Source organism: Mastomys coucha, unplaced genomic scaffold, assembly GCF_008632895.1.
Source record: "Mastomys coucha isolate ucsf_1 unplaced genomic scaffold, UCSF_Mcou_1 pScaffold4, whole genome shotgun sequence".
NCBI classification, from domain to species: domain Eukaryota; kingdom Metazoa; phylum Chordata; class Mammalia; order Rodentia; family Muridae; genus Mastomys; species Mastomys coucha.
The window spans coordinates 55,911,180-55,924,241 of record NW_022196910.1 but is presented as its reverse complement, the minus strand read 5'-3'; the positions used below and the strand labels follow the sequence as shown (position 1 = coordinate 55,924,241).

At 47.0% G+C, this 13,062-nt stretch overlaps 2 protein-coding genes across 4 annotated transcripts in view; both read left to right on the top strand.

Moving 5' to 3' along the window:
- The window catches only part of Rab5b (RAB5B, member RAS oncogene family), a 19,127-nt gene extending 12,836 nt beyond the window's left edge, over positions 1 to 6,291 (top strand). For both annotated transcript variants that reach the window (XM_031349630.1, XM_031349631.1), the window contains exons 3-6: positions 369 to 520; positions 736 to 858; positions 2,440 to 2,533; positions 3,861 to 6,291. In XM_031349630.1, the coding sequence (XP_031205490.1) occupies positions 369 to 520; positions 736 to 858; positions 2,440 to 2,533; positions 3,861 to 3,976 (485 nt within the window). In that variant the 3' untranslated portion in view covers positions 3,977 to 6,291. The remainder of the gene's footprint in view (positions 1 to 368; positions 521 to 735; positions 859 to 2,439; positions 2,534 to 3,860) is intronic.
- A 2,608-nt stretch (positions 6,292 to 8,899) lies between these two features.
- Suox (sulfite oxidase) lies at positions 8,900 to 13,056 on the top strand. Of its 2 annotated transcripts, none has more exons than XM_031349039.1 (4): positions 8,900 to 9,170; positions 10,563 to 10,662; positions 10,920 to 11,094; positions 11,286 to 13,056. In XM_031349039.1, exons 2-4 carry the CDS (start codon positions 10,610 to 10,612, stop codon positions 12,693 to 12,695), a joined length of 1,638 nt encoding a protein of 545 aa, XP_031204899.1. In that variant the 5' UTR covers positions 8,900 to 9,170; positions 10,563 to 10,609; the 3' UTR covers positions 12,696 to 13,056. The 2 variants fall into 2 exon arrangements, with proteins under 2 accessions (XP_031204899.1, XP_031204898.1); XM_031349038.1 differs by having other exon boundaries at positions 8,903 to 9,170; positions 10,600 to 10,662.
- The last annotated feature ends 6 nt before the right edge of the window (positions 13,057 to 13,062 follow it).

Genomic DNA, 13,062 nt, shown 5'->3' with positions numbered 1-13,062 from the left:
CAGAAATCCACCTGCCTCTGCCTCCCAAGTGCTGGGATTAAAGGCGTGCGCCACCACTGCCCGGCCAACTCTGAGACTCTTAAGTGAATAAATGAACAAATAAATCTAAGGGTTCATTTGGCCCAGCCTGGCTTCAAACTTGCTAAATAGCCAAGTATGCGTTGAACTCCTGAGCCTCCTGCCTGTACTCAAAAATACTCACAAGCCATCTTGATCCTGTTCCAATAGTTACATAAACGGAGAACACTAAACCTGTAGCTGATGGGTCTTGGTGGCAATGGTCTTAGAATATGCAGAGGTAACGTGGAGGGAGTGGGATCTTCCCATCCATCCTCCCACTTACAACTTGTTCATTTTCTCCTTCCTAGCGGCCTTCCTCACCCAATCCGTGTGTCTAGATGACACAACAGTCAAGTTTGAGATCTGGGACACTGCTGGGCAGGAGCGATATCACAGTTTAGCCCCTATGTACTACAGGGGTGCCCAGGCTGCCATCGTGGTCTATGACATTACTAACCAGGTGAGTGGGCTAAGAGAACTGTCCCCTGAGCTTCATAGATACTAAATTAGGTGGGGAGAGGAAACAGGCTCTTAAATAGCAAGATAAAAGTGCCAGAGGACATGGACTGTCAGAGACCTGTGACTTGAGAGGGAAGGGCACCTGGAGGAGAGTTGTGTGCCTAAGAAGGTGGTGACTGTGGATTAGCACTCATTCTCTCTTTCATGTTTTCCCAGGAAACATTTGCCCGGGCAAAGACATGGGTAAAGGAACTACAGCGGCAAGCCAGCCCTAGTATCGTTATTGCCTTGGCAGGGAACAAAGCCGACCTTGCCAACAAGCGCATGGTGGAGTATGAAGTAAGATGGCCTACAGAATCCCTCCCTACCATGCTTGGTCTGTATGCAGGACCTCTTTTTCCAGGCTCCTGAAGTTTTCATGTGAGGCTTTCATTGTCTCATTCCCTAGTTGTATACCAGATTAGATACAGCAACAGTCTGACCAAATGGCAGGGAACAGATTTTAAAGGAATCAGAAGAAAGTTCCAGATCAGAGGGTTAGGGATGTATGGTTGTGGTACCAGGGTGAAAACAGGAAGCAGGAAATTACCTCAAACCTATTGTTAAATTTGAGGTAAGGAACTATTTTCATGCCATAACTCTAAGACCCCTATCCACAGTTAAGATTCTTTACCGTGGGGAAGTGGCTCCAGGGTAAAGTACTTGTGTGGCAAGGGTGAAGGCTTGGGATTCCCAGCACTCACATTAGAAAGGCATGGTAATGTTGCACCTGCCTGCAGTCTCAATGCTGGGGTGTGGAGATAGGAGTATCTCCAAGGCTTATTGGCCAGCTACTCTAGCTAAAACAGAGTTTCAAGTTCAGTGAGAGAGGTTGTCTTAAAAGGCAATAAGGTAGAGGCTAGTAAGATTCCTACAGGTAAAGGTGCAAGCCTGGGGGCCTGAGTTCAGCCCTTGGAATCCACATAAAGATGGAAGGAGAGAACCAAACCTCATCACTGACTCTGACCTCCGTCAGCATACCATGGTATTCAGCCATGCACACACATACACATGTGTACATATATACAAACAATTGTTGTCTGTGCTCTAGACCACCCTGCTGCCTGACCCTACCTGCCCTTGGAGGTTGGAAGTGAGGTGGCGCGGAATCAACAATACAGACTGAGACTTTGGCAGCAAGCTCATCTGAACTGCTGCAAGCTCCTTTAATGCCCTCCACCTGTGCCCCATTGATCCCCAAAACAGCAGTTCCTAATCGGCTGGCATTGTCTGCATCAGTAATCCTTGGTCTTCAGGCAGTCCTCAATTAGGTCCTCCTGCAGGAGATGCCTTTGTGGCTGCATGGCCCCAATGTTTATACAAAGGTGGCTGCGCCATTCCTCTTACAAACAATAAATTGAAAAGAAAAAAAAAATGAGATGAACTGAAATTAAGGAAGATGCCCAAAGTCAACCTCTGTCCTCTATGTGCGTGCATACATGTATGCACATCTGAATGATTCCTGATATCTCTGTTGAATTTAGTGGACATGGGTTTATCTTGAGGGGAATCATTACTATATTATGGGTCCAGGGCTATATATAAAATATGTATTACATATATTTTGTTTTTGTTTTTAAGATTTATTTATTGTCATATGTAAGTACACTGTAGCTGTCCTCAGATGCACCAGACGAGGGCATTAGATCTCATTACGGAAGGTTGTAAGCCACCATGTGGTTGCTGGGATTTGAACTCAGGACCTTCGGTAAAGCAGTCAGTGCTCTTACCCGCTGAGCCATCTCACCAGCCCATATTACATATATTTTATATACCAGGGTCCTTATATAAAAGGGCATTAAGAGGAGAGAACACAAAATATTCCTTCACTCTAGAGTACTACATGGGAATATAAAAGCAATGCTACTTTCACCCTTCTAGGAGGCTCAAGCATATGCAGATGACAACAGCTTATTGTTTATGGAGACTTCAGCTAAGACTGCTATGAACGTCAATGACCTCTTCCTGGCAATAGGTAAGGGCAGAGTGGTCTCAAGGCTTCTGTGTGTGTCTCTTTGTAGGTAAAGCTGTCACTAACCCAAAACCAAGGGTAGGGTTTTATAAATCCCTGTACGTGTGGGGCTGGAGATGTAGTACAGTTGTACAATCCTTGCATAGGAGATGGAAGGCCTGGCACTTCCAAGAAGCTTAACAAGAAAAGCGTAAGCCTAGAGTTAGACACAGCACTACATGCTTATCACCCAGTACCTGGGAGGCCAAAGCAGGAGGAATGCCACAACTCTGAATCACACTACATAATAAGTCCGGGGCCGGTGCTTCTCAGCCTTCCTAATGCTGCCACCTTTTAATACATTTCATCACGTTGTGATAGACCCAAACCTTAAAATTATGTTTTTGCCACATGAACGGCAGAGGCCAATGGATCTCTTGTGAGTTCGAGGCCAGCCAGGTCAATGTAATGAATTTCTGGACAGATAGAGAGACCCTGGCTTAGGAAAAAAGAAAGGACAAAAAAATACAGCCAGGGCTAGCTATGTATTGAAACTTGTTTCAGAACAAAACAAAGGCAAAATAAAAAACAAACCCTTCACTCTGACAAGGTAATACACACACAAAATCTCACCAGTCAGGGCACTGGGCTAACACAGACGATTGCAGCCTAAGCTATTTAGCAAGATTCAGTGAAGCACACCTATATTCACAACCCTTGGGAAATGGAGACAAGAGGATCAAAGTCATCTTTGACTATTTAGCAAGTTTGAGGCCAACCTGGGCTACATAAGACCTGGCTTCAAAACAAAAGTGGGGTGGAGAGATGGCTCAATGATTAGGAGTACATCCTGCTCTTGCAGAGGACCCACTTTTGTTTCCAAGTACCCGTATCAGGTGGCTCACAGCCACCTGCAACTCCAGCTCCAAGGGGTATGACACCTCTGACCTCTGAGGGCACCTGCATCTGTATGTACCTAGTCACGCATATACACATATAGTTAAAAACAATGAAAAAGAAACCAAGAAAATAAAGTGGTGTAGTGGTCTCAGGAGCCTGAGACCAGAGAACCAAGAGTTTGAAGCTAATCTGGACTACAGAGAGAAGCCAGAGTGAGAAGCCCCTAGCACTGTCAGACAAGATCTTCAATGTAGAAACAGCTCCACTTGCTGTGTCCCTTCCATCTGTTGGTGGCAGCATTAGCTCCCTGTGTTCAGTGGGGTTTGCAAAACTCGTGCTCTCTTCAAATCATTGTTTTAATCTCTCTTATTCCCTCTCAATAGTCTTCTTGTTTGGGGTGGGAAGTATATATGAGTATAATCTACCATGCTTTGTTCTGTTTTATTTTTAGCAAAGAAGTTGCCAAAGAGTGAACCCCAGAATCTGGGGGGTGCAGCAGGCCGAAGTCGGGGCGTGGATCTTCATGAGCAGTCCCAGCAGAACAAGAGCCAGTGTTGTAGCAACTGAGGGGTGGCTAGCAGCAAATATGTCTGGAGTGAGCACGAGAGCTAAGAAGTAACCTCCATCCCCACCCTCAGCACACAGAGCCCTGGCTCCCGAGGGCTGCCTCCCGACAGCTCCGTCACGGCACTTTTAATGCTTCAGCAACCAACACCAGGCAGCTGTTGCCACTACTAGGCCCTGCTCTGGGGTTTGGGGTCAAATCTCCCCAGGACCTTCCTTCCAAAACAAACTTTCTTCACTTGGTGTTCTAGGTGCAAGACAGTGGCCTCCTCATTGTCCCCACCGACCCCTGTGTTCCCCAGGGTTTTGGAGAAGACTTGTCTCCTGCTTCCCTCTCCCTCTCATCGTCACTCCCTCTTCTTGATCCTGTTTCCTCCTCTGTACAAGATGATGAAGGGTAATCCCAGGGCCTGAGAAGGGAGGAATATACATTTAGTTACATTAAAGACCTTGTGGAGAAAGTAAGGCTCAGAGCAGGAGGGAGTAAGGAAACATTTCTTTTCATTTTATTTATCTGGTAAGCGTTTCTTGTCTATGAAACACTGTGGCACCAATGAGTTGGACTTGTGGAGGGGGTTCCTAGGTAGGAGTGAGAACAGGGAGTCAAGCTCGCAGGCACTGAGTGGGAGTTTATTAGTTAATAGGACAAAGGTCGAGGTGCAGTGTCATCTGTGGCTCTGGAACTTGTCCCAAGGCTGTTTTCCCCTTTGTCCCCATCCACTAACCCCACTCAAGTGTGGGGATTGGACCTCAGAGTGCTCCAAAGAATCTTCACTGGTTGCCTGCACCTTTAGCTCTGCTGTGATCTAATTGGAGGAGGTACCAGTTTCTGATACCATCCTCTGAGGCCTATGTATACATAGGCATTTCCCCTACCCTGGCCTTGAGATGGCCTTAACCCCAGACACCATGCCCCTGCAGTTTGCACTTTAATTGATGGTAGTTTGGTCAAGATACATGTTTTTTTGGGGGGTGGGGGGGATTGATTGATTTGCCTATCCTTCAACCATTTTAATTAAATGGGATCTACAATGAATGAGGTTTGGCCCTATAGAAGACAGGAACAGTGGCAGCTGCTCACGCCCAGTCTCCACTGCTAAGCTTCCTCTGACTGATTCATACCTCTATTCTTGGGTATAGGTTTGTCTGAGCAGCTGGGGAGTGGCCTCAGAATAGCATGGGCCATGGTAATGGTAGTGGAGTAAAGAAAGGTCAGGCAAAAGGAGTGTTCTATCTTCCCAGGGTTCACATTCAATTTGCTATGTCTTACCATGTCTTTTCTACTTCCCTGTAAATACGTATGTCTTTACTCTCTGTACAGTCTGTTCTGGCCCCTGGTTCCCATTAGCCCTCTTTTCTCCTTTTGTTAATATCTTGGGTTTAGTTCCTCCTTCATCCTGCCCCCCATCACACACACACACACACCCTTACTCTTACTTAAACCATGTACCACTAGGGGCTCCTACCACAGAGGTTGCTTGTCCAATGGCAGGGCAGCTAGAACTGAAGGTGCCTCACAACTGCCTTGTGTCATCAGAGGGCTTTGGTCCTTCCTAAGTCTCTGGCCTCTCTACATCCTTCCTATATTAGGTGTTTGAGGGTGTCTACGGGAAGCCATCAAAGCAAGAGGAAACTTGATATTTTAGCTAGAGTTTGAGAGAAATTTGCAGAAGACAGACCACGGTAACCTAGAGTTGAACATCTCTGCCCCTTTTTGGCTTAGGGATGGACTTGTATTCCAGAGAAGCCAAGGAGTCCATGGAACCAAGGCTCTCAAGGACCCGGTTTAGGTTCTTCCACTTAGGACTCAATTCTCTTCCTTTTCCAGGGGCATCCTTAGTTATCATGGCCCTGAAACATATATTTACTTTCCTAGAACCTGTTCATCTGCAAAGTACCCAGGCACATCGTTTTTACAAGTGGAGACTCAGGGAAGCTTGAGTCTCTTAGAAACATAATTCTTTCTCTGCAAAAGTGAAGATGTTTTATTGCCTTGGGGCTGGGAAACCGTTTCCCTCGGCTTCCCCTGCCCGCCCTCCCTCTCTGAGGAGCAGTGCTGGCCTTAGTCCTGGGCCTCTCTGCTGCCTGCCTTTGAGCTCTGCTGGGTTTGAGGGTTTGTCCTCTTCCCACCCTCCTGGTACCTTTTTTTCTCTTGATCAGTTTTTAAGGGGAGGGCTTATCTTTTTTGCCTCTATATTTTTTTCCTAAGAAAGTGTTTGCCTTTCTTTCACTCTCCTAACATATCAATCGTGGTAACAGAATGCAACTGCTGATTTATCGATGTATTTAATGTAAGTAAAAAAGGAAAAAAGAAAGTGCATTGGACTGTTTTGTTTTTACTGTTTGCCTGAAACCAAAAATTGGGGAGAAAGGACCCAGAGAAATCCATGACACCTCAAACATCCTTCCCTTCCATCTTGGCACCTCTAACTAGTTGAAGAACCAATTTGGAAAGAAACCCTTTATTTATTTATTTTTTTTATTTTATTTTATTTTTTGGTTTTTCAAGACAGGGTTTCTCTGCGTAGCCTTGGCTGTCCTGGAACTCTTTAGACCAGGCTAGCCTTGAACTCAGAAATCTCCTGCCTCTGCCTCCCAAGTGCTGGGATTAAAGGTGTGCAACACCAACGCCCAGCTTTTTTTTTTAATGTGTGTGTGTGTGTGTGTGTGTGTGTGTGTGTGTGTGTGTGAGAGAGAGAGAGAGAGAGAGAGAGAGAGCACTTACGTTCAGAGACAAACATGATTTATCAAATGTGACTTTATTTTTCTGTGTGTGGCTATAGTCTGGATCTCTTGAACCTCATTAAGATTAGATAGAGAAATGGCATATCTCAACTCTTGGGACCAATATGCAGTATTTTTGCATTTCTCTAGGACTCATTTGTATAGTAGTTTCTGAATTGGATCCATAACCTTAAGATTAAAAAGAAAAAAGATAACTGGGGAGATGGCTCAGCGGTTTAAAGCACTTGTTCTCTTGTAGAGATCTGGGTTCAATACTAGCACCCACATGGCAGCTCACAGCCATCCATAACTCCAGGTCCAGGGTAGCTAATGTCTTCTGGCCTCCATAGGTACATGATTCATACATACAAAATAAGAAACAGTTGGATATGGTGACACTTGTCAGCTACTTAGGAAGGCTGAAGCTGTAAGAGAGTTGTTTAAAGGCATCCAAAAGTAGTTGAGCAATACCATATTTCCAAAAAAATTAAAATTACTGAATTAACTTTGATCAAGTAGCTTCTACCCCAACAAAAAACATTTCTGCCAGATCTGTTTCTTATTTCTGCTTGAAGTCCTCCCATCTGTCATAGTCTAAAGGACTGAAATACAGAAAATGAAAACATAAGACACTGGGTGTAGGTACAAGAGTTCTAAGAGAGAAAGGGTGTTTAGAGGGCCAGTGTCAGTCCTAGTCACCAGCTGTGGGCCTTTGTCAAGTTAGCACTGCTTCAGTCTCTCCAGCTGTACATTGAAGAGACTGGAGGTTGAGCCAGGTGTGTGGCGCACACCTGGCATTCTCAGCACCTGGAAGTGGAGGGCCATCTGAGCCAAAGGAGATAGTAGCTCCATAAAATAAAGGCATTCGTAGATGGAGGGAGGTACATATTTGACAGGGTCTTTCTGTACAGTCATGGGTGACCTCAGCCTCCTATTTGCTGGAATCATATTCCTGCACTTTGTTTTCAGTAACAGGGCCTGGAGGTAGCCCTTAAATTAATCCCAGCACTCTGGAGGCAGAGGCAGGCAGATCTCTGTGAGTTTGAGGCCAGCCTGTTCTACACAGCAAGTTCCAGGATAGTCAGGGCTAACAGAAACTCTGCCTCAAAAAATAAAAACAAAAACAACCATTAGGATGATATATGCAAGGGCTGGAAACCTTTCCACCTGCAAAAACTTTAGAGCCAATATCACCTTTTCACTATTACGTTACCTCTTCTGAGTACATTTCGCTGCTCAGGCTTCTTAGACCGATTCCTCAAAGGAAAAAAAAAAAAAACTAAACGGGAAAAGATGATCTTCCAGATGTAAAAGTTTGCTTTTTTGTTTGTTTGTTTTCGAGACAGGGTTTCTCTGAGTAGCCCTGGCTGTCCTGGAACTCACTTTGTAGACCAGGCTGGCCTCGAACTCAGAAATCCACCTGCCTCTGCCTCCCAAGTGCTGGGATTAAAGGCGTGCGCCACCACCGCCCGGCGTTTTAAGTTTGCTTTAAGTTGACGCGACTGTAGCTCAACCCTCTGGTCTCTAGAGGGCAGTCTATGGATGCTTGTTTGTTCCCGGAGCACAGTGTCAATTTTTCAATCTAGTAAAAGGTAAGAGCAATAGCAAATTTTTAGTAAAAGGTAAGAGCAATAGCAAATTTTTCTATTAGTGTCCTTTTTAATTTTTATATACAAGACTGTAATGTTTATACTTTTGTTAAACTGCTGCTTTCCTTGCTAGATGCTTTTTTAAAAAAAAAATCCATTACGCAAATTTTTTTAAATGTTTTTTAAAGGCTGCGTATGGTGGTGCAGGCAGTCAGATCTTTGAGTTCCCGATCAGCGTGGTCTACAAAGCTAGATTCAGACCAGCCAGAGTCACATAGTGGGACCTTATCTCAAAACATGGTTTTTCGGTGTTGCTGTTTTCACACTTCAGAAATTCACCCTGGGAATCTTTGAGCCACTATTTTGGGCATCATTTCTGCCGTTATTCCTGGCCTTGCTTTCCCTACAGCACAAGCAGGGCTCAACGTTGCAACACTGAGCTGCCGAGGCGCGGGACGTATCCGCAGGACTCTGAGGCTTCCCCGGGAATTTGGTCGCCATCCTCGTGGCCACCTTTGAAGCCCTTGTCACCTTCCGCTGTCTGTGCAGAGCATCAGTGAGGCCTCACGATTCCCTACGGAGCTGCGGTCCGCTCGGGTCACCAGTGTGTGCTCCTGGTCCCTGGGAGGCAGAGGCCTGTACCATCCAGGACCCCGCGACGCCCCGCCCCCCGCTTCGCAACCCGGCGACCTGGCGACAGCTGCCAGTCTTCGTCAGGAGCAGCTGCGAAGCTAGGGGCCAATGGCTGCGGAGCGGGCGAGGGGCGTGAGGACGCCTGCACAAATTGTACACGTCACAGCCGAGCCCCGCCCCGCCCCTCCGCCCGGGCCGCTCTAGCCCCGCGCGGTGAGGGTGAAATTGTTCCACAGTCGACATCCAGCCGGGTAAGGAGGGTACTGCGACCGGGAGGGAAAGGAGGGAGGACAACGGTGGGACCAAGGCGGCCAGTGCCGCCAAATCTTGGAGTAACTTGGAGCAAACTCTAAATCTTAGGAGTAGCAAAAGAGCCAGTATCTCCATTTATGGTGTCTATGCTCCTGGGGTCGCAGGCTGCTGTTCTGTCCGAATTCTGAACAGACACACCCTCCTACTTAAAGTGTCCCGGAGAGTAAGGAGCTTGCGCCACTGAGCAGCATTTCGGTATCTAGCAGGCTACCCCTCCCAAACCTGCACCGGGGCTGGTAAAAGCTGGTTGCTGAAATTAAGGGTAGATAGTAGGAAGAGTACGGATCCCGTGGCCCAGGGTGAAGAGGAGAGAAATTTGCTCTTTCCATCTTCCTCCCTTGGCCATCTGTAAGAGTCCCACCACCCCTAGCATGTCAGCAACAGCAGCTTCTAACCCTCTCCACTGTGACCATCCTGGGTCAGAGAGGTTGTGAGGAAGACAATGCAGCAGGACGGGGAGCAGAGAAATTAACTTCCTTCTCTAGCCCATCCCCTGACACCCTGGCCATTGACTCCACTCAGTTTGCTGAGATCACTAGAATGCCATACACTACGAGGTCAGGGTGGAGACTCTGAATCGGGGTTCAGTTCTCAGATGGGGTATTTATTTTAGAAGGGTGGAGGGAGTAAAGAGGAAAGGCCTGAGTGAATGTTATTACTTGTTTACTCTGCATATCAGTTCCTCTGGATAGAGATGAGGATACAAGTTCAGCTGTGTTGCCATGGGAGCTGGTTAAGGACAAGGCCTGGTTTTGCAAACCCAAGGCAGTTTGCTTCCAGGATTCTGGCTCCTTCACCCCATTAGGCTGCCGCCACCTCTTGTCTGTTTTCATCAGTCTCAATTTAGAAATAATTATAAAGTAGGGGCTGGGGATATGGCTCAGTCACATTCTCAAGACCTTAGGTTCAATACACAGCATCTTTTTTTTTTTTTTTTTTAAATTGGCAAACCTCTATTCTGTCCTTGAGCCTGGGGCATTGTTCTTTCTAGAAGCCTCTGTTCCTTTCCATCCCCATTCCACTCCCACTCCTTTCTGCACAGTGTGTCTCTGAAGTGCTCCAAATGAACTTTTTTTTAAAAAAAAAAATTATTTATTATATGTAAATACACTGTAGCTGTCTTCAGACACCCCAGAGGAGGGCATCAGATCTCATTACAGATAGTTGTGAGCCACTGTGTGGTTGCTGGGAATTGAACTCAGGACCTCTGGAAGTGCAGTCAGTGCTATTAACCGCTGAGCCATCTCTCCAGCCCTCTAATGAACTCTTAAGAACACATTTGGACCATGCATTCTCAGGTCTCTGAAACATGGGGTTTTCTTGAAACCTAGGTTTCTTTGAAACCTAGAATCTATCTTCTTGTTCTAGATCTGCCACAATGCTGCTTCGGCTCTACAAATCCATGGTTGTGGGGCTTCCACAGGCCATCAGGTAAGCTATCCCAAACCAGTACTTATCTCCTATCCTATCTCATAATTATCTTATCTGCTAGATATTTATCTTATCTGGCATATAATATAGTACAGTAATGGAGGAAAGAGAAAGCCATATTTCACTGGTCCTACCCATCCGGAAGAAACCAAATTCCAACTGAAAACCAGTGACTAATGAGGGAGAGGTGACTGACCACACAACTTCACTGGCGCTTTCATGGGACGTTCTGTGCTACTAATTCCTCTGTCTTCCAGAGTGAAGTCAACCCCCTTGAGGCTCTGCGTTCAAGCATGCTCCACAAATGATTCACTTAAGCCTCAGCATCCCAGCGTCACCTTTTCTGATAACTCGGGGACTCGGGGATGGAAAGTCATGGGGACCCTGCTAGGCCTTGGTGTGGTGCTGGCCTATCATGAGCATCGGTGTAGGGTAAGTGGGAAAAGAGCTTCCATGTTGGAACAAAGGGATCTTATAGGCTCTTGCCTTTGATGGCTCTGTCTTCATACACAGCAGAAATATGACCTGTTCCCTTAATTTCTCAGGCTGACTGGATGGAGTCAGAATGACCTAAAGTGATTTAATATTCTGTTCCTTTCACTTTCTCCCTTCCCAACCCATAGGCTTCTCAGGAGTCACCACAGATCTACTCTAAAGAGGATGTGCGTTCTCACAACAGCCCTAAAACTGGAGTCTGGGTAACTCTAGGCTCTGAGGTCTTTGATGTCACAAAATTTGTGGACCTACATCCAGGTGGACCATCAAAACTAATGCTAGCAGCTGGAGGTCCCCTAGAGCCCTTCTGGGCCCTCTATGCTGTGCACAACCAGCCCCACGTACGTGAGTTACTGGCTGAGTATAAGATTGGGGAGCTGAACCCCGAAGACAGCATGTCCCCCTCCTTGGAAGCCTCTGACCCTTATGCTGATGACCCCGAGCGTCATCCAGCCCTGAGGATTAATAGCCAGCGCCCCTTTAATGCAGAGCCTCCTCCTGAACTTCTGACAGAAAGCTACATCACACCAAATCCTATTTTCTTCACCCGGAACCATCTGCCCGTACCTAACCTGGACCCAGACACCTATCGCTTGCATGTAGTAGGGGCACCTGGAGGTCAGTCACTGTCTCTGTCCTTGGATGACTTGCATAAGTTTCCCAAACATGAGGTCACTGTCACTCTGCAGTGTGCTGGTAACCGGCGCTCTGAAATGAGTAAGGTCAAGGAAGTGAAAGGTCTGGAGTGGAGAACAGGAGCTATCAGCACAGCACGTTGGGCTGGGGCACGGCTCTGTGATGTGTTAGCCCAGGCTGGTCACCGACTCTGTGAAGCTGAGGCCCATGTCTGTTTTGAAGGACTGGATTCAGACCCCACTGGAACTGCCTATGGAGCATCTATCCCTCTGGCCCAGGCCATGGATCCTAAAGCCGAGGTCCTCCTGGCTTATGAAATGAATGGTCAGCCTCTGCCTCGTGACCATGGCTTCCCTGTACGGGTGGTGGTTCCTGGTGTGGTAGGTGCCCGCCATGTCAAATGGCTGAGCAGAGTGAGTGTGGAGTCAGAGGAAAGTTATAGTCACTGGCAGAGGCGGGATTACAAAGGCTTTTCTCCATCTGTGGACTGGGACACGGTAGACTTTGACCTAGCTCCATCAATTCAGGAACTACCTGTCCAGTCAGCTATCACACAGCCTCAAGATGGGGCCATTGTAGAGTCAGGAGAGGTGACTATCAAGGGCTATGCATGGAGTGGCGGTGGCAGGGCTGTAATTCGAGTGGACGTGTCTGTGGATGGTGGACTAACCTGGCAGGAAGCTGAGCTAGAGGGAGAGGAACAGCGTCCCAGGAAGGCCTGGGCTTGGCGAATATGGCAGTTGAAAGCTCACGTGCCAGCTGAGCAAAAGGAATTGAACATCATTTGCAAAGCTGTAGATGACAGTTACAATGTGCAGCCAGACACCGTAGCCCCAATCTGGAACCTTCGAGGCGTACTCAACAATGCCTGGCACCGCGTCCACGTTCAGGTGGTCCCTTGAAAGCATGGGTCGGCACCATTTGTACCCAGAGAGCCACCTAGACCTCTACCAAGCCAGCCTTAACCCTCCTTGCCATAGATGAGCATCTCCTTTCCCTGCTTGGTTCCTAACCTTGTACTCACTGTGTCTTCTTAAGCTGTGCAGGCACACACGTCTCTTCTGGCCCCTGACCCTGTGCTTGGAGAGAAGCTGAGGGTGAGCGAGCAGCTCTGAACACACTGCTTTCTTATCATTACCTCTATTTCTGAAGCTTCCCATCCAGGCCTTAGTATGCATTGCTTAGATTCTTCAGATATATGTGTGGTGTGTGGAATGAGTAAAAACTGTACATTACTTTTTTCTTTTTCTTCATCATCTTCTTGGTTTT